This window comes from Sphaerodactylus townsendi, linkage group LG16, assembly GCF_021028975.2.
Source record: "Sphaerodactylus townsendi isolate TG3544 linkage group LG16, MPM_Stown_v2.3, whole genome shotgun sequence".
NCBI lineage: Eukaryota > Metazoa > Chordata > Lepidosauria > Squamata > Sphaerodactylidae > Sphaerodactylus > Sphaerodactylus townsendi.
The window spans coordinates 4,693,519-4,717,855 of record NC_059440.1 but is presented as its reverse complement, the minus strand read 5'-3'; the positions used below and the strand labels follow the sequence as shown (position 1 = coordinate 4,717,855).

General features: G+C 45.9%; 1 protein-coding gene across 1 annotated transcript in view; it reads right to left on the bottom strand.

Annotated features, from left to right (window-relative positions):
- Positions 1–24,337, bottom strand: part of BCAS3 (BCAS3 microtubule associated cell migration factor) — a 655,707-nt gene that overhangs the window by 361,361 nt on the left and 270,009 nt on the right. Inside the window, exons 18-19 of the mRNA XM_048519361.1 lie at positions 7,133–7,283; positions 6,131–6,231 (exon numbers count right to left, since the gene is read on the bottom strand). Of these exons, the coding sequence (XP_048375318.1) occupies positions 6,131–6,231; positions 7,133–7,283 (252 nt within the window). The remainder of the gene's footprint in view (positions 1–6,130; positions 6,232–7,132; positions 7,284–24,337) is intronic.

The window sequence follows — 24,337 nt, the reverse complement described above, 5'->3', positions numbered from 1 at the left end:
CGATGCCCCAGTGTAGCTTTTTTTTAAAAAAAAAAACCCAGAATCGTTTGGGTACCAGATTATATTTTAGGCTTTAAAGATGAAACAAAGAAGAAAACGGCAGTTATGTCTCCCCTGCCTGAAAAACACACACACACACACACACGCACGCGATCGCTATCGCGATCGCGATCGCGATCGCACGCGACGCGACGCATCGCATCGCCACACACCCCACTGGCCACTGACACCCATTCCAACCCCTGGTTTTCCATAATTGAAGAAAAAATGGCCTCTATTGGACTGCCAGTGGATTCACTCTGCCCCTTAACCTATTCAGAAGCTTATAGGAAATTAAAAGGTCAACTATTGGATAGAGAGTTCTCTACCCTAATCACTGCAGCCAAGAAAACGTGCTCCCCCCTGTATTTTTCTCTCCCATTTGAACGGGGCCTCTTGGCACGATACCTGTATTGCTTAATGAACCCTGTTCAAAGGAGAGCCATGATGCTCGCCAGGTTTAATGTTATGCCTTCTGCCTTGTTACATGGCAGATTGAATAAGCAAGAAAAGGCTAAAAGATTGTGCCCCTGTAACGATGGCTCAGTTGAATCTCTGGCCCACCAATTACTACACTGTCTCAGATTCAAGGAAATCAGATCCAAGTATGTGAATCTGACTCCTTTACATTTCCCCCATCTCCCCGATTTAATTAGATTACACTACTTGTTGGACAACCCTGATCCTCCTCTCTGTATGATAGTGGCAGACTTTCTCCTGGAAATTACTAAACGCCAGTAGATTTCCTTCGACCTAACATTTATGTCCTGTATTGTATATGCTTTTTAATCTGTTTTTTATTACTGTTGTACTGTTGTCTATGCCAATAAAGGCTTGCTTCTGATTCTGATGGTCACTGCAGAGGAGACCTGCAAAATCCAGTTGCGTTCCAGCGCTCTTCCTCATGACTAAAGCACAATTTGTCAGCTGCTTCTGGAGAGCAAAAATGGGGAGGGGGGGCGCTTGTTTCCTTGGAGCGCTGCTTAAAGGTGTTGCCCACATAGGTGTAAATACATCTGTCTTCTGCCATTTGCGGTAATGCGCAGAGCGTCCTACACTTCTCAGAGCCGGGCAGATGGTCCCGGCCTCGCTCTCTACCACAGGCTCGCATCGCTGTGCGTGGAGAGAAATAAAGGGGCAGATGTTAAAGACGTTACACACACGCTTTGCCCCCTGGAGGCTTCCGTTGAAGCTGCTGTCTCAATTTGGCCATTTTAGGCCTCGCCAAGCTCCAGGGAACATCGGCGGGCGGCGTGACGCTTGGCTTTTGCTCTACAAAGAGCTTTTCTCGAGCCACGGCAAGTTCCCCCTCCTCGAGGCTCACAGCTCCCGCCTAGGTGCGGTTCTTACAAAGCCCGCATCCATTTTATGGCGTGTGCTTCTGGCTTCGTGTGCATTTTAGGATATGCCACAAAAAGGGAATTTGTTTGGAATTGGAACTGTTTTTATCTACAAGTCTTTTCATTTGGGCTCTCTCTCTCTCTCTCTCTCTCTCTCTCTCTCTCTGTGTGTGTTTTAGTGCTGTTTTAGTGCTGTTTTTAAGCATTAGATTTAATCATAAATATTTATATTATGGCATGATACAGCCTAAGGTTAGGGACTTTTAAGTGCCGCTGATTGCAACAGGATATTTAAGCCTTTCAATTAAAGAAGGAGGAGGAGGAGGAGGAAGGAAGGAAGAGGAGGAGGAGGAAGAAGGAGGAAGAAGGAAGAGGAGGAGGAGGGATTGAAAATGCTTGATGGGACCGGGCCCTAGACTTAGAATGCAAGTCAGATTAGATTTTTAAATTATTTTTGTTTCAAAAAGAGTGAGAAAAATTCATTTGGTTTACACAGGATGTCTGACCTAATTATTTATGCATATACATATTGTTGTGTACATATATAAATTAGGTTATATATAAATATATACATATAAATAAACATATATACACAAACATAGAGAATTTACTAAACAGGAAGACAGTCCTCACTAGGAAAAACTATACTAGATTTTTTAAAATAACTTGTATCCAAATTTGGAATGATCCCCATTTTGATGGCATACCAAAAAAAAACCCCACAACCCTACTGTTGCATTTTGAGAAAATACAGTGGGCATTTAAAGCCTTAACCATAGGTGTCAGACTCGCGGCCCTCCAGATGTTATGAACTACAGTTCCCATCATCCCCTGCCAGCATGACACCTGTGCCTTAAACGGTCTGGGACCATCATACCTGTGGAACTATATCTGGTCACTGACCATAAATAAAGTCGTCTTTTTCTTCTACCTGTGGAACTGCCTCTCCCAAAAGGACCAAGATCTACCAGACCACGGCCACACAGCCCGGAAAATCCACAACAACCAGTCTCCCAGTAATGTCCCCCAGAAAGCATTACGCTGTGCTAACAACAAGCTAGTGGAGATTCCTGGCCCAAAAATGTCTGGCTGTCCCAGTGGTGGGATCCAAAAATTTTAGTAACAGGTTCCCATGGTGGTGGGATTCAAACTGTGGTGTAGCGCTAGTGGGGCTGGGCGGGGCACGACGGGGGCGTGGGCGGGCATTCCGGGGGCGGGGCATTCCTGGGCGGGGCTGTGGCAAGGACACAGCCGCTGCGCCGGTCCTTGGGCGGGAGACGAATACACGCAGGCGCAGGCTGCCACGCACGCCGGTGCACCTCCTGCTAGACTGCTTCGAGTTCTGCGCGCTACTGCTGAGAGGAGAGGCATAACTAAGGCAAAAATCACGTGTCAAAACCACCCATTAGTAACCCCCTCTCGGCACACGCAAATAATTAGTAACCTACTCTCGGGAACCTGTGAGAACCTGCTGGATCCCACCTCTGGGCGTATCAAGGGAAAATAGTGTAAAATCTGTGCAAATAGTGCAAAATCTGTCGCTCGCCTCTCCCCTTAAGGGCGGCCGCCATCCCCCACCACGAGCAAACAATGTGTGTGTGTGTGGGGGGGGTGATTTTCTGCCCCCCACGTGACTAAATGGCCACAGCCTAGGGACACCTGACCCCATATTTCCTCCTGGGCAGTACGCCCCTGCAACTCAGATATAAGCAACATCAGTGCCCAAGATGGGAGACCTACTGGGAATACTATGTACAATGACTTCCGTGACAGAAGAATGGCAGGAGAGAAATATAAATAACCAAATTAAATCAACTGTAACCATGATCCTGATATGACTTCATTCAAGAACACAAAATCAGGTGCGGTATGTTCAGCCAACATGGAATGACTACGCATAGTATCTACATACCGTGTTTCCCCGAAAACAAGACAGTGTCTTATATTAATTTTTCCCAAAGATGCGCTATGTCTTATTTTCAGGGGATGTCTTGTTTTTCTGTGTTCTGTTCGTCGGGCGTGCTTCCGAACAAAGACTTGGCTACGTCTTACTTTTGGGGGATGCCTTATATTTTGCACTTCAGCAAAACCTCTACTGCGTCTTATTTTCAGGGGATGTCTTATATTCGGGGAAACAGGGTATTATGAAAGCAGCAGAGGCCATTAAGAACAATTCCTTCTCAATAACTTATTCTAGTTCAAAGAAGAGGAGGAGAGGGGGAGGAGTTTTGATCTATGCCCTGCCTTTCTCTCCTACAAGTCTCTCAAGCTTACATATTCCTTCCCTTCCTCTCTGGAGAACGGGGTTTGATTCCCCACTCTGCCACTTGAGGTGTGGAAGCTTATCTGGTGACCCAGATTAGTTTGTGCATTCCAACACATGCCAGCTGGGTGACCTTGGGCTAGTCACAATTCTTCAGAGCTCTCTCAGTTCCACCCACCTCAGAGGGTGTTTGTTGTGAGGGAGGAAGGGCAAGGAGATTGTAAACCCCTTTGAGTCTCCTTACAGGAGAGAAAGGGGGATATAAATCCAAACTTTTCGTCTTCTTCTCTCCCCAAAACAGACACCTTGTGAGGAAGGTGTGGCGCAGAGGTCTTCAAACTATGGCCCTCCAGATGTTCATGGACTACAATTCCCATCAGTCCCTGCCAGCATGGCCAAGTGGTAGGGCTCATGGGAATTGTAGTCTATGAACATCTGGAGGGCCATAGTTTGAAGACCCCTGGTGTGGCGGATAGAGTTCTGAGAGAAATAGGACTAGCCGAAGATCACCCAGCAGGCTTCCTGTATAAGAGCGGGAATACAAACCTAGTTCATCAGATTAGAGTTCACCCTTCATATGGGGGAGAGGGGAATCAAACCCGGTCCTCCGGATTAGAGTCCATCTGCTCTTAACCATTACACCAGGCTGGCTCTCTGCTGAGGTATGCTCTAGCTGCTAATTGAAACAATTTCCTTTGGTTGTCCTTAGAGACTATTACAAAAACCTTCGAAACGTACAGTGTGTGGAAGGTTTTTTGGAACTGATGGATCATAAAGGATTATTTTCACTTTCAACTGTGCACAGTAGGGCCAGGTGTAAGTTTGAATCCTGGTACATTCTTTTGACAAATAAAGATATTGTTGCAAAGCTTAATTGCATTATAAAACATCCAGATGATCAATTCCCCTACAAACATGTGATAGTTATAATATTATTTGGCTTTGTTTTGTTTCCAGACCTGGAACTGCTACAAACTATGGTTATGTTGTAAGGGCTAATTTGATTTGTTTTGAAGCTACCATCAAAATGACGGCCCGGGTTCAACAGCGAACAGAGAGAGTTCCCAGATGGGAGCTTTCTTTGTCACTTTCCCTCCAACTCCCCTTGAAAATCTGTCCCAAAGTTTTATTTTATTTTATATTTACATGCCACCCTTCCTCTTCTGGGCTCAGGGTGACTTCCAATCAGTGGTGGGATCCAAAAAATTTAGTAACAGGTTCCTATGGTGGTGGGATTCAAACTGTGGCGTAGCGCCAATGGGGCTGGGCGGGGCATTTGGGGGGCGTGACCGGGCATTCTGGGGGCGGGGCATTCCTGGGCGGGGCTGTGGCAAGGACGCAGCCACTGCGATGAAACGAATGCACGCAGGCGCAGACTGCCACGCACGCCGGTGCACCTCCTGCTAGGCTGCTTCAAGTTCTGCGCGCTACTGCTGAGAGGAGGGGCGTAACTAAGGCAAAAATCACGTGGCAAAACCACCAGTTAGTAACCCCCCCTCGGCACACACAAATAATTAGTAACCTGCTCTCGGGAACCTGCGAGAACCTGCTGGATCCCAGCTCTGCTTCCAATATTTAAGATGCAATCAAACGTAAAACCATATATAACAACAAAAACCCAGATGGTGAATAAAATCAGTTTCTATTAAAATAACCCTGCCAATGCCAACAGTAGATGTGGGGGAGAAGAGGGAAGCCATTTGGATGGTACAACCATAGCTGCCTCAACCATAAGCTCCATCACCTAAGGGCCAGGGCCTGGTTGGAGCCAACCAGACATCTTTCAGGCCAGAGACCATCAGTAGACTGTAGATTATTGGTGGCCAACATATGGTGCTCCAGATGTTCATGGAGTACAATTCCCATCAGCCAGAGACCATCGGTAGACTGTAGACTGTAGGTGGCCAACCTATGGTGCTCCAGATGTTCATGGAGTACAATTCCCATCAGCCCCTGCCAGCATGGCCAATTGCAGGGACTGATGGGAACTGTAGACCATGAACATCTGGAGCACCATAGGTTGGTCACCCCTGCTCTGGATTGTTATTTGCTGATTACAACATCTGTCGGGGAGACATAGTGAGAGGGGCTCGGAGGACAGCATGGCTCAGGGGACATCCATGGAGACCACTGCCCCCACTCACACTCTCACGCAGGCCAAAAAGATTCCCTAAGCCCTCCAGATGTAATGGACTACAGTTCCCATCATCCCCTGCCAGCATGATGCTGGCAGGGGATGATAGGAACTGTAGTCCATAACATCTGGAGGGCTGCGAGTTTGACACCTATGCTCTAAGCCCGTGGTGGCGAACCTTTGGCACTCCAGATGTTATGGACTACAATTCCCATCAGCCCCTGCCAGCATGGCCAATTGTGGGGGCTGATGGGAATTGTAGTCCGTAACATCTGGAGTGCCAAAGGTTCGCCACCACTGACCTAAGCAGAGCAAGAGTTTGAAAAGGAGGGGGTCACTTCCACTGATTCCCACATCCCTCTCGGGCCCCTGGTGCTGCCAACGATGCGATTTCCCAGTCTCCTCCAATCCTCAGGAGAGGCTTTTTGCAGAGGGGTGGGATGGCGCACTTTGTCCTGCAATAGAAACACAGAAGGCAGCAAACGCGAGGTTTGCGGCTGGTTGGTTCCAAGCCAACAGAACAACATACTGAACTTGGAAAGTGTCGAGGTGGAAAACTAAAAAACGGGCGGACGTAAATGGATACAACACACCCTTCTTCTGTGGGCGAAGGCAGACTCCACAGCTTCAGGAAGGCAAATGAGGTTTGAAAGCGCTCCACACATGCACGTCCCCCCCTCCTCCGCTTGTCCTGGGATAAGAACTTTAGTACCACAATGTCCCCCCCCCCCTCGCCCCGCCTTCATTGTACTTGTCTGGTTATCCCGATTTTGAGGCTCGAGTGGGTCTTGCAAAACCGAGCAAAACCACTCTGACAAATGCGTGGCACTCCCAATCTTTATCCTGAGCATGCCCTTAATTTAACATCCCGAGCTATGGTAGGCAGGGACGGGTGAGGGGAAAGCATATATAAAATAAAGTACGATCCAATTTGAAAAAAGAAAGAAAGAGAGCCGCCGAGCGCTCTCTCTCCCATGCATGCCACAATCTATTACACTCTTCAGAAAACATACTTTAGATGGTTTAGCAGAACCCAGAAAACCTTCTGTTTTAGTTACTAATTAGCTCTGATGTCAAGAGGGAAAGAAAATCCCTTGCATGGTTTAGAGAAAACAAGTCATCAAAAAAAATTGTTTTCTAAAAGACTTCTTTGAAAGTTCCAGACAAATATTTACACACCCGCTTCAGATGCCCTGCAGTTCTTTACATGCTTGATTTTCTATCCAATTGTCTCTCTTTGGTACGGACCCAAGAAATAAAGCATCGAACGAAGGTACGGTTGCTAACATGAGTTCGCACTACAGGATGTTTCAAAGACAATTCAAAGTCCATCAGCGTATACGCCATTTCACTTACCCTGTGCGTTTGGTGATGGTTCCCAGAGTCATGGGTTGCTTGATTTGCGCCAGAGGCACCACCACGGTCAGGCTTGGCAGAGGGGAAAGGCGTGGGTTCCCGGGATTGTTGTTGGTGAAATTATTGTATGTTTCTTGACTGTTCAATTTACCTTGGCGAGAGGGAGAAAAAAGAAGCAGTGTTAACTACAGAGAACTTTGCTCTCTTTCTGACTCTCCATCCACATATACTTCTACATATTTTTTCACTTGACAGCTAGATTTGAGTCCACTAGCATCCAGAGGCGTAGCTGCACCTGGTGCGCATTCTATATTTTCTCCTGGCGCTTCTCTTCTTCACACTGATCTTAATTCCTTTTCAGTTAGAATCTTAGGCTGCAAAAGGCCTGTTCCCAGTAAAAACAGCCTGATGGGAACTATACTTCCCAGGAGACGTTGTGAGCCCCAAGGTCTTCTGGGAACTGTAGTTCCTCAGGCTGTTTTTACTGCGAACAGGCCTTTTGCAGCCTGAAAAAGTTCAAGAAAAAGGAAAGGAACTAAGGTAAGTGTGGGAAGGGGGGGTGGGGGGCCGGCGTGGGGGGGTAACACAGAGGGGGCAGGGGAAAGGGGGAGAGGCCTGGGGGCGATTTTCCACGCCCCCAGGCGTGCGCCCCGTGCATGGCACACACCCCTGTCCCCTTGTAGCTTCGCCACTGCTAGCATCACAGAGACCACCAAAATCTTGCTGATCTCTAAGATGTTACTGGACTTGAATCCAGCTGTTCTACAACAGATTGACATGGCTACTTTCTGAAACTACTTTCTTTTGACAGCTTTCCCAGTATACACATGTACATTCACACAGTCTGGGGGAGGGGAGGGGGAGTTCACCAAATTATCATTGACCATAAAAAGGGGGTATGATACAAACAAGTTGCACATGCATGTCCCCTCTTCACAAGCAGCTGATACTGATGCACAACTGGACGCGCATCTGAATGTGCCCCCTCATCCACACTGTGATGCTTATGGAGAGCCAGCATGGTATGGCGGTTAAGAGCAGGTGGATTCTAATCTGGAGAACTGGGTTTGATTCCCCACTCCTTTACCTGAGTGGCAGAGGCTGTTCTCTTCAGAACCAGATGTGTTCCTGCACTCCTACGTTCCTGCTGTGTGTCCTTGGTCTAGTCACAGTTCTCTCAGAATTCTCTCAGAATTCTCTCAGCCCCAACTACCTCACAAGGTGTCTGTTGTGGAAAAGGAGCTTGTAAGCAACCTTGAGTCTCCTTTCAGGACCGAAAGGTGGGGTATAAATCCAAACTCCTCCTCCTCCTCCTCCTCCTCCTCCTCCTCTTCTTCTTTATCTCCTCCAGAGCAGGCCAGTTGCCTCTTTGGGAGCAAATCCCCAACTAGGCCAGCAGCAGTCATGAATGGCTAGTCTCGCCTGAGATTATGGCTGGAACAGGGCCACAAGGGTCAAAGGTTACATCCTTATTCAGATGCTGTTTCAGCTGGCCCTGCACCCTCACAAAGGTGCACATTTCCCTGTGCGCTACAAGATCAAGGACAACTGTGAATGGACATACTGGCTACTCCCCAAACTGTTCTCGTCTGGGAAGATCTTGTGCGTGAATTAGCTCGTGCGCGCCACGGAGTTCCCACGCACACTACGGCTTGTTGGGATAAAAACTTATCATCTTGGCTTGCAATCTGGGGCCCACTTCCACAAGCGGCTTCATGTTCTGTGGCAAAAATCGGTGGCCAGATACTGGCAGCCGTTTGCGCCCAGTCATTGTAAAGTCTAAAGGGTGGCTAGCCCTGGAAATTTCAGATGTTCATTCAACATGTAGACTTTGATTTAAACGTTGAGCAGAATTGTGAACATCATAAAACACTGGCCCCTTCCGCACATGCCCTTTGCCACTGGATTTTACTGTGTGGAATAGCCAAATCCACTTGCAAACAATAGTGGAAGTGGATTGAAAGTGCATTATTCCACATGTGCGGAAGGGACACCAATCTATCCAGATTGCTTCCTCCATTGTAAAACTCTGACCCCTTGACACATTGCTGCTAAAAGTGGTAATTTCTTAATGGATCTTCTAGTTGCGAAATAAAACCTTAACACATTTAAGGTTATTTTTTGTTATGTCTACAATTAATGCACTTAGAAACTTTGCCACTTTTAGTAGCAAACTCCTAAGAAAAATCGGATCCACTGAAAAAAGTAAAATTATAGAACATAAACATGTGGAAAGGTCATTTCCTCCCCTCTCCACGTAATCCACACAATTGAGTGACAAAGAGAATATCTCGGGACTAAAAGCAGGCGGAGGTTTGTTGCAGCGGCCAACGAAGCTAATTGGAACAAAAACGAAACAACATGCAGTCAAAAAACAAAATCCTTTAATTCAATCTAAAAAAACTGTTTTAAAGAAAAAACACTTCACATTCTTTCATGACAGGGGGCTGAAAAGAAACAAAAAGTCAGGATTGCGACAGTCATCCGTTGGCGCTCAATTAAATCAACTGCAAACATGAAATGCGCGACTAGAGACAGAGGAGAGAATTCGCAAGTGGCTAGTTCAGGTTGATTTGACGATTCAGTCCTCAGGTACTTCAGGATTGGGGGCGGCAAAGCCAAATTATACCAACATCTCTTTCATGTTGTTAATCTGTAGAATGGACAAGAAGAACGGAAGTCTTTTGTTCAGACCTTTCCGTATCAGTGCGTATCTGATCATCTTCTTTTAACAGGTTCTATGAAGTTGAGCTGAAGTCTCTCTTCCGCACTCTCTTTCCTACCATCTGCCTTTTCCGATCAGATCTTCAATGAGCCCCGCATTTCCCAGGTTGTGGTGCCTTGCTTTTCCTTATCTCCTGGTTTAATGTCAAATTACTGTCCTGCTCAAACTCTCTGTTCTCCTGGTTCTTACTTGTATGCATTTTTCAGGGCAGCTCCTAAAATTTTGAACGCTCCGCCTGAAAAAAACCCAGTCCATTCAATACCTCTTAGCTTTCGAGAAAGGTCTTAAAATTCATTTGTTTCCTTTAGCATTAACTTGATTTGATTAAAAATGTCCTTCTCTATTTCCTATTCTCCCCTCAGTTTTGTTCGTTTATTTTGATAATTTTACTCGTAAGCTTTTGTGGCAAGGTCACCCTTCTTCCTGTACCTTATCTAACTGCGCAAGACTCTATGTTACCACTGAATGTTCATTTCGGTTCAACTTAATCTTTTCCAAAGCCTTTCAAAAAAATATTTACAGAGATGTGTACCACATTAAAAAAAATCGAAAACATGTATGAAATATTGTCGAAGGCTTTCACGGCCAGATCCAACTGGTTGTGGTGGGTTTCCCAGGCTGTGTGGCCATGGTCTGGTGGATCTTGTTCCTAACGTTTTGCCTGCATCTGTGGCTGACATCTTCAGAGGTGTATCACAGAGGGAAGTGTGTTACACACATGTAAACATTCCCTTCTCACTAGACACAGTGTGTAACAGGCTTCCCTCTGTAATACACCTCTGAAGATGCCAGCCACAGATGCAAGCAAAACGTTAGGTACAAGAAATTTTTAAGGGTTTGTTTTTGCATGTTGTGAATTCTAGTTTGTACCTGAACCTGGCTTAAGGATTTACCCTCAGTGCTTTGCAGAATGTTCTCTACATTCAGACACTGGGGCAAATAACGGTGCTCTTGTGTTCTACAGGTATTCATTCTGGTCTCTATTGCATAACAGTGTTCCTGCTATCTGACATCCAAACATTACTTATCACAGGGCAAATTTAGCCTTGGACACAAGATAACAAGAACTTGCCATCTAATAATGTTCATGCCTATTTTCATATACACCAGTATATATTCTTTGTTTCTGTTTATACTGCTGGCCATTGGTCAAAGGAAATAAATACACGTGGGTGCCATCCAATCAAAGTTAAGCAATGCATTATTGACGATCCTCTGAAGATGCTCGCCACAGATGCAGGCGAAACATCGGGAGAAAATGCTACTAGAACACGGCCACACAGTCCGCAAACCACACAACAGCCCAAAGTTAAACACCGGACAACCCACTGATTTCAATTTAAGGGCTGAACGTCCACTTGCGCTTAAAATTGGTGGAGTCTGAAGTGTTTCTCTTTAGCAGGATCGTGCCCATATTTCAAATACCGTTTACAGCAGCCAGTTGCTGCTGTCTGTTCCCTAACTTGCAGAGTTTTGTTCTGGCTCAGCCAAGTCTCAGGCTTCTTGGTCGCTGTCCCAGATTCATGGGATGGCTTGCCCGGTAGACTGAGTGACATGTCGTCCGTACAAGCATTCGGAAAGGCATCTACCGCAGTCCTTTTTGCTGAAAAGGCGGGGCTGTGTCTTTGACTCTGTGGATGGGCTTGCTGTTTGTCTTTGGAGGATAGCAGAGCAGGATATTTCCCTGGGTGAACTGTGAAGGTCCCATTAGCGTCTGCCTTGGACTGTTTAAATATTATACTATTTGGACTGTGCCTGCAGGTACTGATTTGTGAGCCTCCTGAATCTCCGTTGGGAAGAAGGCTAGATACATGTGTTTTAATAAATGAATGGATTTGCATCAGACAGAGGCAGGGTCTCAGCTTGGTGGCAGAAAGGAATGGGACCTGAAGGCTGCACCGACCGTGGCGGTGGTGGAAGAGGAGTAACACCACTCATTCTTGCAGCCTGAACTTGGCTGTTTACTTGGAAGTCCGTCTCCAGTGGGAATAACCCTTCAGAAAGTGTTCAGAAGACTGCAGCGTTAACGCTTCCAATTATTTTATTTTATTTTATTATTTGATTTAATATACAGCCCTATCCCCGAAGGGCTCAGGGCGGTGAACAATATAATATCATGTATAAAAACATATATATATATAAGTTAAAACAATTACATTCTAAAACAATATCCCACGAAACCCATATGCAACCCTCTCAGAAGAGAATAATGGGTCCCGATGATGTTAGGGACCCTATATAGCAGGGGGGGAGGGGAGGGCACCCTCAGCGGCTGGTCTCTCCAAAGGCCCGGTGGAACAATTCGGTCTTGCAGGCCCTGCGGAACTCTCCAAGGTCCCGCAGGGCCCGGACAGCTGGTGGTAGAGTGTTCCACCAGGCAGGGGCCAGAGCCATAAAGGCCCTGGCCCGAGTGGAGGCCAGCCGCGTCATTGAGGGGCCAGGGATCTCCAGTAAATTGGCCTCTGCTGAACGCAGAGGTCGACCCGGGACATATGGGGTAATGCGGTCCTGAAGGTACGAGGGTCCCAGGCCGCGTAAGGCCTTGAAGGTCAACACCCACACCTTGAAGACGATTCGGAATTCAACCGGTAACCAATGCAGGCGGCGCAACACAGGGTAAATATGTTCTCGGAAGGCGCCCCCTGTGAGCAGCCGGGCCGCCGCATGTTGGACCAGTTTCAATTTCGGAATCAAACGCAAGGGAAGGCCCGCGTAGAGCGAGTGACGGATACCATTTAAAAGTGGCGGGGATATTAAGGAATAACAAGACATCCTCCCCTTTAAAGTTGTATTTCTACGCAAAGAAAGAATTCATGAGTTGGACCAATAATAGGAACGACAGTCCTATTTATTATGCACCTAAATAAGGTACCATACAATCAGTTTGAGGGGGGGAAAACAGCCCTGAAGGTGTACAGGGCAAAACATATGCCCATCGTGTGAAATTATTCTCTTCTGTTAAATATTGCCCTTCAGCGAATGAGCTTTTTACCCTTCAATTGAACGAACTCAGGGGAAGGAAGCAAGCTTGAGATTTTGTGGCCAGCCCAAAGCGAGAAAAAGAAGGGCAGATGAGAGACGCAGAAGAAAGCGGGGGCCTCGTCTGCTACGAGAGACTCAAAAGCACTCCAAAACAGACAAGCGCCCCAGACTTAAAAGGGTTAGATCATTAGCTTGTTTTTCTGCTTCCGCCCAGCGCTGTGAAACAGGGGGGGCTCTCTCTTGAAGGGGAGGAGGGGGAATCAAAAGGGAACCATGTTCAAATTAGGTTCCTAAACAACCGCTTGTGTTTTGAATAGGTATTATACAAGTCCGGAGCAGAAGCGTACAAAAATCTCGGCTGAAGTGCAGCCGCTGCTTTCAGCGACGAAGAATAACAGTGGAGGGGGGGGGAGAGAGAGGGTTTCTCACAGGAAGCTGGCTGAGAAGCTATAATGGTCCTAGAAAAAGGAAAAGAGGGGGGGTGAAATATCTTAATGAAGGGCTCGTCTTCCTAAATATACTCAAGGCTTCCTTTGCCTCCTCTCTCTTTTTTGGTCATTTTATACCGTGCACAACCATTACCTCGGCATTGTCCTAATGTTTGTTTCCTTATCAAGCAGCTCAGAATTTCCACATCGGCAACTGAGGAGTCCACCGCATACCATGTAGCTGTGGACAAGTTTACATCGGAACCACCAAGCGCAGCGCCCAGACACGAATTAAAGAACACGAAAGGCACTGCAGACTATTTCAGCCAGAAAAATCAGCAATAGCATAACACTTGATAAACCAACCTGGACACAGAATATTATTTGAAAACACAGACATTCTGGACCACTCTGACAACCACTACGTCAGACTACACAGAGAAGCCATTGAAATTCACAAGCACAGGGACAACTTCAACAGGAAGGAAGAAACCATGAAAATGAACAGAATTTGGCTGCCAGTGTTGAAAAACTCTAGAATCAAGACAGTGACTGATCAGCTCCACACAAACACAGGACAACTATATACTATAGCACTCAAAGGGAACAAAGACCAGGATACTTCTATTCAGATCCATCCACCTATTGACCTTGCTATCTTCATTGTTACTCCCATGCTACAGACTTCTCTGTGACTCACATGCCAGGCTACTCTATTCAGATGGCCTCGCCTTTTGACCTCACAGTATATATACTCCACTTGCTTTCCATTGCTACCATCAGATCCTCTGAAGATGCCAGCCACAGATGCAGGCGAAACGTCAGGAGAGAATGCTGCTAGAACACGGCCAGACAGCCCGGAAACCACACAGCACCCCAGTGATTCCGGCCGTGAAAGCCTTTGACAATAAACTGAGGAAGGGTTTTGCTATGTGCCGGCTGAGAGCAAAAAAGCAAAATGGTGCCAAGATGCTTGTGAAAATCTAATCCACTGGGAATGAAAAAAGGCTTAAAGACTTACAAACATTTTAATTTTATTTTAAAAAGCAAAGAAACTTAAATATTGTATTGTTAAAGGCTTTCGCGGCTGGAATCGACAGGCTGGGTGAGTTTTCCAAACTGTGTGGCTGTGGTCTGGTAGGAGATAAAACTACCAGACCACGGCAACACAGCTTGGAAAACCCACAACAAGCTAAAAAAAATATATGGAATGACCCTGGTGGTCGTGCGAAAAAAATAAAAAAACTTCTGGAGAAAGATACATAAGAAAACTCAGCAAATACTGAAACTGGAATTTGTAATGGCACCAGAAATTTACCTGTTGGGGTTATATAATGAAAAAAAAACTTTTTTGTCATTCAAAACTACTAACATATATAGCTACATCGGCCCGCATTGAACTAGCTAAACATTGGAAAACACCGAACTTACCTTCTCTTCCGGACTGGTATACAAAACTATGGACTTATATGGACCTTGATATTATGACTGGGATTCTACAACACAAGGATACTCAAAATGATTGGACACTACTAAAGGAATTCTTCAGGACGACTTTCCAAGTAAATTAAAACTAAAAGAAATGAGTAAAAAAGCTTCTGCTATATCCTTGTAAAATTATTCTTCTCCTATACTTTCTGTTCTGTAAAAGGTGTATAAATAACGACATAAGTTAACTTATTATATGAATTAATTTGCCGTAAAAAGATAGGTTAGTATTGGTTTTTTTGATTTGCATCTAGAGATATGAAAAACGATTGGATGAAGTCTAAGTTTGAAGGATGTATGTAAAGTCTGTTTATTAAGACAACTCCCAAGTAGGGGAACGTACTAAGAAAATTTCTTCAACTGTATATTTTAAACAAAACGTTTCTTTTTTTTATGTTTATATATATTATGGAAAATTTAATAAATTTATTAAAAAAAATATGGAATGACACAAAGGTATCATCCCTGCTATTAAAAAAAAACAAATGTCAAATTAATTCCTGTAAAGATTAATACTTGGCTTACACAAAATGGGAGTTTTCAGCATTTTGTTGTTTAAATAGTTAAACGTTTAGTTTGTCATGTGAATGTATCCCTTTCTCTTTCCCAGAAATATAAAGAAACGCTCTCAGTCGATCCTTTTCCTCTCGTGCATCTCCCACACCGAGTCAGAAATATGATTTGTGATAAAAGGTCACAGGTCTATCTGCTGAGGGTCACCAACATGTCACACCAATAACACGGAGGTATCAAATTAAATACAGCTATATCTACCATGGGGATCGGACGACTCCCACTGAACAGAAATCTCTTAATCCTGAAAACAGAAGGCAGCAATTTGTGTCTTATAATTTGCCTATCCCCCAGCCCGGTAAGTGTCTATTTGCAGGAGTGGCGTAATTCAGGGAGAGAGAGAGCATGGCTGTACTGCAGCACCCACAATCTCTGTGGCCAAGGTGAGGAAAAGAGCCACGGACATTCACAGATGGTGCCCTCTGGTACCGCTGCTTCCTCTGTGGGGTTCCCAACTTTAGCTGGCACCTGGAGATGTTCCTTTATTACAATTGATCTCCAGATGTCTGGGATCAATTCTCCTGCAGGAAAAGGCTGCTTTGATAAGTGAACTCTATGGATTGTTGTGGGCTTTCCAGGCTGTGTGGCCGTGGTCTGGTGGATCTTGTTCCTAACATTTTGCCTGCATCTGTGGCTGGCATCTTCAGAGGTGTTATCACAGAGAGAAGTCTGTTACACACTGTCTCAAGTGAGAAGGGAATGTTTAGTCGGGTATCTATTGCACTGCCACTCACACGGTCAGGAGTTCGAGCCCCCTGTGGGTCAGATATCCTGGCTCATGGTCAACTCAGCCAGCCATCCATTTCTTGGTTGGTAAATGAGTACCTAGCTCATAGGTAGGGGGCAAAGAATAGCCGGGGAAAGCAATGGCAAACTACTCCACAAAAGAGGCTTGCCTATGAAATCACTGCTCACAGTGGTACCCCAGGGTCGGACACGACTGAAGGGGAAACGTTACCTTTATAGAGGCAAACTCATAAACCAGAGGAACAAGTGAGCCTTTGGCCACTGCAGGCATTTGATTTCACGAGACTTCCAAAACCCGCAGCAGCTTTGCAAACTTTGGTTTCATTTTCCACTCCGAACAGCTGAGGCTTGGTCTTGAGGGACTGTTTGTTATTCTGCTATGGAAACATCTCAACAGATGGAAAGGAGTTAAGAAAGGAAGGCAGACGAGGTTGAAAAGATTCCAGATAAATGTCACTCTCCTTTGGGGATGGGCTGGACTTTCCAAAGCAGCAATAGGCTTACAGGTCCCCTGAATGACGAAAATATATGAACAAACAGCCCAGCCTGAGTTTTCAAGGTCAGATGCTGGTAATGGCTCAACGAAACTAGACACACATTCTTGACTCTCGGAAAGGACATCCAAAATGCTTGGAATGGACAGAACTATATATTTTTCAGCAACGGAATTCTGAATTTGTTAGGAGAATTGTCAAGTATTGTATTACATAAAAATACTGTTAGAGAAAAAAGAGGCGGAAGAATCTGCTGGTTCTGTGGCATCAACGGGCACCACTTTTGGGGGAGAACCAAGCCAAAATGGGATGCCAATCTGCAAGGAGGTCCAAGAAGCTCTGAAAATAAGTGGGGAAGTTCTGCATTGTCAGATGTTGGCCATCCTGGGATTATGCCATAGCCCTACCACCATTGAGTGGGGAGGCGGAGAAGAATCTTACAATACAACTTGGGATGCAAAATGGGGGAGATACCCCTTCCACACACACAGGGAGAAAGCAGTTTTTTACCCCATTTTTCTCATGGCAGGTCATAGAACCCCATTGGCAAAAGGGTGTGTGGGGTGGTGGGGGCTTTAAAAACAGTTGGGATGGCTGGGAATGTCCTCCTGCTCCTGCTCCTGCTCCTCTCTGCTTGCCAGATGTTGGCAGAGGGAAAGGTCACTCGTTTCCCGCTTGGTGACTTCTCAGAAACATCTGGCTGGCCACTGGAGGTACATGTAAAAGGGCTCTTTGAGGCTCTAGTTGTGCAGTTGTGGTTTCTTTGTCTCTGGCAGAGCGCCACAAATATTAAATCAGTCAATTGCTAACCGATAAACAGCATCAATTGCATTTTCCAGAATGGATCTAAAGTGTTCGCTTCACTTTGAGCTGACCATTTGGCTTTCCAAACAGTTCGGCAAAAGCCCGTCGAATCCGGTTAGAGGGTAACGTCGTTAGCTTTTATTTCCAGTGTGTCTTATATTTAGATGCTTTTAACTGCAGAAGAAAGCAGGTCTGCTGGGCTTACACAATAACAGACGCTCTCCACCCGCAATGCCCAGAAAAATGTTGCTGCGTCAGCCCCATAAACATACAACCCACTCTTAATCGCATGGCCCTGGGGAAGGGAGCAAATGCACCCCGGAAGGTCTTTTATCCTGCATTCAAGATGAGCTGCTGCATTGTGTCCGTGCTGCCAGGATAAAGTGGCACTCCACGGATTATATTTAACAGGTCAGTTTTTAAAAGAGGGGGGGGACCTTGTGGCATGCAATTGTATTCAGCCCTGACCTAAGACTACTAATACTAATAAACAATTACCCCCCCCCCCACACACACACCCCACTCTAATAAACCAACATCTCCCCAATGCAAGAAAGGAGGTTGTCAGAGGCCGCAGTGTTTGGCACAGGCCAAGACACCAGACATAGGCGAATCCGGCATTAGAGTCTGCTCCACCCTCCAACCGAGACCTTTTCTGCACGCAGAAGTTAATCCAGATTTTCTTGGAAGTCGACCGACAAGCATTGGAATGGGCTTGGGAAGGATTCTTTTGCACATCTGTGTTCCCTGTGCATTTTTACTGTTGTGGAGTGAATTCATTTTTTTTTTGCACACAGCTTAAATAATGAGGATTTTCAAGGGAGGGTGCTGTCATCCTCGGTGGCATCACAGTATCCTGCAAAAAGCCCTAAAATAACAATAACAATAATGGTTGGAACAATAGTTTGAGCAAGTTCTCTGATTCCCTAGCTTTCATTGGTATCGTAAGCATTAATAATTTCTCTGTTACTGTAAAAAACTCTTACTGTAAAAAAAAGTTCCTAATTTCCAGCTTTCTGTCCATAATTTAAACTCATTATAGCAAGTCGTATCGTCTACTGCCCACAGAAACAACTACTTCTCCTCTAACTGACTGCCTGTCAAATACTTAATACTTTCAAATACTTAATTTTGTTTCTAGAAATCAAAAGGAGGATACTTTCCTTAAACAAGGGACTTTACCATATTTCTAAAACATGTTTTTAAAACAGCCCAACAGGGAGAATTATCCCGTTTTTCTACCTTGGCTAACCAGCCACATAGGAAACAATGGGACTTTATGATTTTTGGACCTAATGGGATTAACGGAAAAGCGAACCCAATTAGTAACCCGCTCTCGGCACACACAAATAATTAGTAACCCCCTCTCGGGAACTGGTGAGAACCTGCTGGATCCCACCTCTGCATATGACTGAGTCAGCTTCGTGGGTCTCCAAGGTGAGCAGAGCCCCTGAAATGTTGATCACCTAGAAGCCTCTCCTTCGCGTCCTGCTCTATGGGCCGCTTTCATGCTTCCCTGCCCTTAAAGGAGTCTGACATATTTCCACAAGACAAGGATTCGGCATCTGGGGGTTTCCTAGAAGGCATCGCAGTTTAGAATTATGAATCCAGCAGAGAAAGCAGATACACTTTTCTCCGAGGTATCGTATTAAAATTCAAGCCGATCAACTCTGCTCATCGCCCGCCCCTCTTGACAGGTCAGCACAGCGACGCAGGCAAAGCAGAGCAGCAGTGAATGCACTCACGATGACGCAACGCTGCAGAAGAGAAGGGTTTATGTCTACTACTGGTGACATCCAGTCGTGGGGCTTCTTGAAAAGGCAGGCGCTAATAAAGCCAAGGCTGCGTTTACTGCCAAGCTCCAATTTGGGGTTAAAACAGATCCTTGCCACCACAAAATTATGACACCAAGGCCGTTTCTGCACAGCCAGCTAAGCGGGGGCGCATCCAGTGGTGGCATCCAAAAATTTTAGTAACAGGGTTCCCATGGTGGTGGGATTCAAACTGTGGCCAATGGGGCTGGGCGGGGCACGATGGGGGCGTGGCCGGGCATTCCGGGGTGGGGCATTCCTGGGCGGGGCTCTGGCAAGGACACAGCCACTGCCCCGGTCCTTGGGCAGGAAACGAATGCACGCAGGTGCAGGCTGCCACGCATGCCGGTGGACCTCCTGCTAGACTGCTTCAGCGCTACTGCTGAGAGGAGGGGAGTAACTAAGGCAAAAAATCACATGGCAAAACCACCAATTAGCAACCCCCTCTTGGCACACACAAATAATTAGTAACCTACTCTCGGGAACCTGCGAGAACCTGCTGGATCCCACCTCTGGGTACACCCTAAAAGGGGCTGGAAGGAAAAGAAAATCGCGAGTGTTTCCCAGCTAAACTTTCTGCCCAACACTCCACAGAAGGATGGGGGGCAGCGGCAACGGGCTACCCTCCCCCCAGCTTACTTTTAGAAGATGAGGAGGCCAAATCACATTTGAAAAGGACTGTCCAAAATCCAGCCTGCCCCCCACACTCATGTCCAGGATTCCCTCTCCTTTTCCGAGCGGCTTCACCCGGCATCGCTTTGTGTGCATTAACACGGAAGGACAGAGCACAAATTATACAAGGGAGCCCGTCCACAAATCGACAGCACCAGATGGCTCTCCTGGTTGACAATAACAAAGCAAAGTCAGGCCGCGGCAACCACTGGAGCCGTCCAAGCCGTCCAAGCCGTTGGCCTGGCCCGTTGGAGTGTCAGCATTTTAACAGGACGAAGAGACGTGTTTTATTGGTTGCAATTTTGCTTTTCCGAAAGGTCAAACTCGTTGCTTCGCTCAGTCATCACCCGAGCATACTGGGGTGCTTTGGAGACAAAGGATTCTGAACCCACAAGTTTATATATGCCTTAAAAACATGCATGAATATTCACGCGTTGCCTACGCAAGCTGGTCCCTGCACACTCGGCCCATTTGTAAATTATCAGAATACAGTAGAAGACTTTGAAGAGTTGGATTTATATCCCCCCTTTCTCTCCTGCAGGAGACTCAAAGGGGCTTACAATCTCCTTGCCCTTCCCCCCTCACAACAAACACCCGTGAGGTAGGAATTCAGGCTTCGAGGCTCTGAGAAGCTGTGACCAACAGGAGTAAAGGAACCTACGACTCTCCAGATGTTCAAGAAACTACAATTCCCATCAGCCCTGCCAGCATGGCCCAATTGAAAGCCCATGCTGACAGGGGAGCTGAGAATATAGTTTCCCTGAGAAGCTGTGGCTCCCTAAGTTACCTACCCCTGAGACTAAGGTCACCCAGCTGGCGATGAAATGCTGGGAGTGTACAGGCTAATCTGAATTCCCCAGATAAGCCTCCACAGCTCAGGCGGCAGAGCGGGGAATCAAACCCGGTTCCTCCAGATTAGATACATGAGCTCTTAACCTCCTACGCCACTGCTGCTCCTACTGCCACAGTAGCTCTAAATCAGCTGGAGTTGCTTGTATCAGGGGATGGTGCTGACTGAAGAAACATATCAGAATATAGCCAGTTCACTGGGGTTTGGGTTTGGCCGAGCAATGCATCACCTGCAGGGATGCAGATGGAAGCTCTCACCTGGATACCTCACCTGGATACCACAACGCAGGTCATTTCTGCAAGTGGAATCCCCTACCTAGCTGAGTTGAAGAAAGTGTTCTAAATCCTTTCAGACTTTGTGGAATTGAAACAGTGGTGGGATCCAAAAATTTTAGTAACAGGTTCCCATGGTGGTGGGATTCAAACAGTGGCGTAGCGCCAATGGGGCGAGGCGGGGCATTTCGGGGGTGTGACTGGGCATTCCAGGGGCGGGGCATTAATAATTTCTCTGTTACTGTAAAAAACTCTTACTGTAAAAAAAAAGTTCCTAATTTCCAGCTGGTATCTTTCTGTCCATAATTTAAACTCATTATAGCAAGTCCTATCGTCTACTGCCAACAGAAACAACTACTTCTCCTCTAATTGACTGCCTGTCAAATACTTAGTACTTTCAAATACCCAATTTTGTTTCTAGAAATCAAAAGAAGGAGACTTTCCTTAAACAAGGAACTTTACCATATTTCTAAAACATGTTTCTAAAACAGCCCAACAGGGAGAATTATCCCGTTTTCTACCTTTGCTAACCAGCCACATAGGAAACAACAGGACTTCATGATTTTTGGAATTTCTAACGGAAAAGCAGACCCAATGAGTAACCCCCTCTCGGCACACAGAAATAATTAGTAACCTACTCTCGGGAACTGGTGAGAACCTGCTGGATCCCACCTCTGAATTGAAAGATTCGCCACAAAATTCAAAAGTGCTGAATATTTCACATTTACACCAATTCAAAATTCATTTTTGATTTTCCAGAATACCTAACAACATTTGTATCGGTTGTGGTGGGTTTTCCGGGCTGTGTGGCCGTGATCCAGTGGATTTTGTTCCTAAAGTTTCGCCTGCATCTGTGGCTGGCATCTTCAGAGGTGTATCACAGAGGGAAGTCTGTTACACACTGTGTCCAGAGAGAAGGGAGTGTTTTGGGTATGTATTGTCCATGTCCCAGGGTGGGGAACCAATCAGGGAGGGCCATTGAAATTCACAAACATCAAGACAACTTCCAACAGGAAAGAAGAGACTCTGAGAATTAACCGAGCTTGGCTACCAGTACTTAAAAACACCAAACGCAAACCCCAAGGGCATGCTAAGTTCATGAACAATGGACTCCACCCAAACAGCGGATTTGCATTCACCCAAACTGCTGCTGCTGCAGGGCATGAAAATGTGAATCGCTCCCTGGACTGAAAAACCCCACCCGCAATACTATCAACCACATATTTGCATAACAAGTTCTAACCCTAACCCAAACACTTACTGATTGGTTCCCCACCCTGGGTCATGGACAATATATACCCAAAACATTCCCTTCTCTCTGGACACAGTGTGTGACAGACAGGAGACCCTCCACCCAGTGGTGGGATCCAAAAATTTTAATAACAGGTTCCGATGGTGGTGGAATTCAAACAGTGGCGTAGCGCCAAGTACCAGGGCTGGGCCGAGGGCATGACGGGGAGCGTGGCGAGCATTTCGAGGTGAAGGGGGCATTCCTGGGGCGGGGGCTGTTGCAAAGATGCAGGGCACATGTGTCCCAGGTGCAGTTCCCTTTTACTTGGCTATTACTGTAGCCATTTTTGTTAAGGGCAAAAGCTATTGCCTGCAGAAAAGAGACGAGTTAGGGATTGTCTGCCAATTCCCATCTCGCTCTGAAATGAAGGTAAGTGTGTGGGGGTGGGGGTGGGGGCTGTGGGGTGGGAGAGTAGGGGTGGGGGTGCCATGGGGGAAGGGGGGCCGCACGGGCCCCTGGGGGACAATTTTGCATCCCCCACTTGACAGATTTGTTGTACCCCTTGTCCCTAGTGCCCCCCAGTTGGCCCCCAGTTGGCTTTTATACCTGGGCCTACCATCTAACGTGACTCTCCGCCTCCCCCTCTCTTTTCCCGGGGAGAATTTTAAAATTGGGGTTGGCGGACGCCTCTTTTATTGCTATCGCTGTTTTAATGGTTTTAGTAATTTAATTTATATTTTTGTGTCGTACACCACCCAGAGCCCTTCGGGGATGGGGCGGTATAAAAGTTTAAGTAATAAATAATAATAAGTAATAAAATAGTGGAGTTAACCATTAACAACCGGTTCTCTGAACTGAGAAAATTTTAATAACCGGCTCTACTGAATAGGTGCGAATAGGCTGCATCCCACCTCTGCCTCCATTCCTGGTGGGGGCCCAACAACCCTATTTCTTCCAAATGGACCCCCCTAAGGTGATGAATATGTGCTAGCTCAGGGCTCCCCACTGTGTCCCTCACATGAACCACCCGTGCCCCCAGACTCAATGTGAACTAGACGACAGATCCACGTGGACACAGAACGAAGAACTCACTCTCAGAGGAAATAACTTTGGCTGTTCTAAGCACGTTCGAACAATAAGAGACATTTTTTTAAAAAAATGGGGAACATGTCCCCGATTAACAAACTCATGGATGAAACATGGAAAATTTATGCCACTTTACGGAAGACTAAGTGTCAGTTGTTTCTTTTAGGATTAACACCCTTTTATGTATAGATAATACGTATTGATGTACGTATTGATGTAACCAACCTTATTCAACCTCAATTATTAAGGAGGAAATATTAGATTTAAGTAACAAAGTATATAGATATGATGGACTAGCCTATATCAGCCATTCTCAACCAGGGTACCGTGGTACCCTGGGGTGCCGTGAGCATGTCCCAGGGGTACCACGGCAACACTACCGCCCGCCCCCTCATTTTTGTGGTGTCTCCCACCAGCGCCAGCAAGGACATGGAGCTGGCCCATGGGGCAGGGCCTGCCACAAGGTCAGCAGCCACCACCACCCCAGTGCTACCCTTCACCCTGGGAGGGGAAGGTGGAGGGTGGCGGCAGGGGTACTGTGAGATATGAAGAGTGAGGTCAAGGGTACCCTGACCTCGAAAAGGTTGGGAAACACTGGCCTATATGTATCTCAGGTCATCTAGTTAGAATCTAATATATAAATCCCTTTCTGTATAAAACAGCAGCAAGTATATATATATTAAATAGATCAAAATTGAATTGAATTAAATGTATTAGATTAAATGTATCCTAGCTGGAAGTATATTATTTTAAAATTTGAAATACGTAAGTTAGAGTGAGTTGTTTTTAAATGGATAGATTTTTTCATGTCATAACTTTATGCAAAAACTTGCATGTGACAATTTCTGTTCATCCTGCAATAACTGAAATTCAAATGGTTAATCTTTCTTATCCAATAAAATGATCAATTAAAAAATAAATAAATAAATTTAAAAAAGAAAAGAAAATGTATGCCCATAAAAAAGTTTTTGCACAGTTAACATTATGGGAGAAAGGGTGGAGAAATCACTGTCTCATCCATTCAACATTAGAGATCCTTACT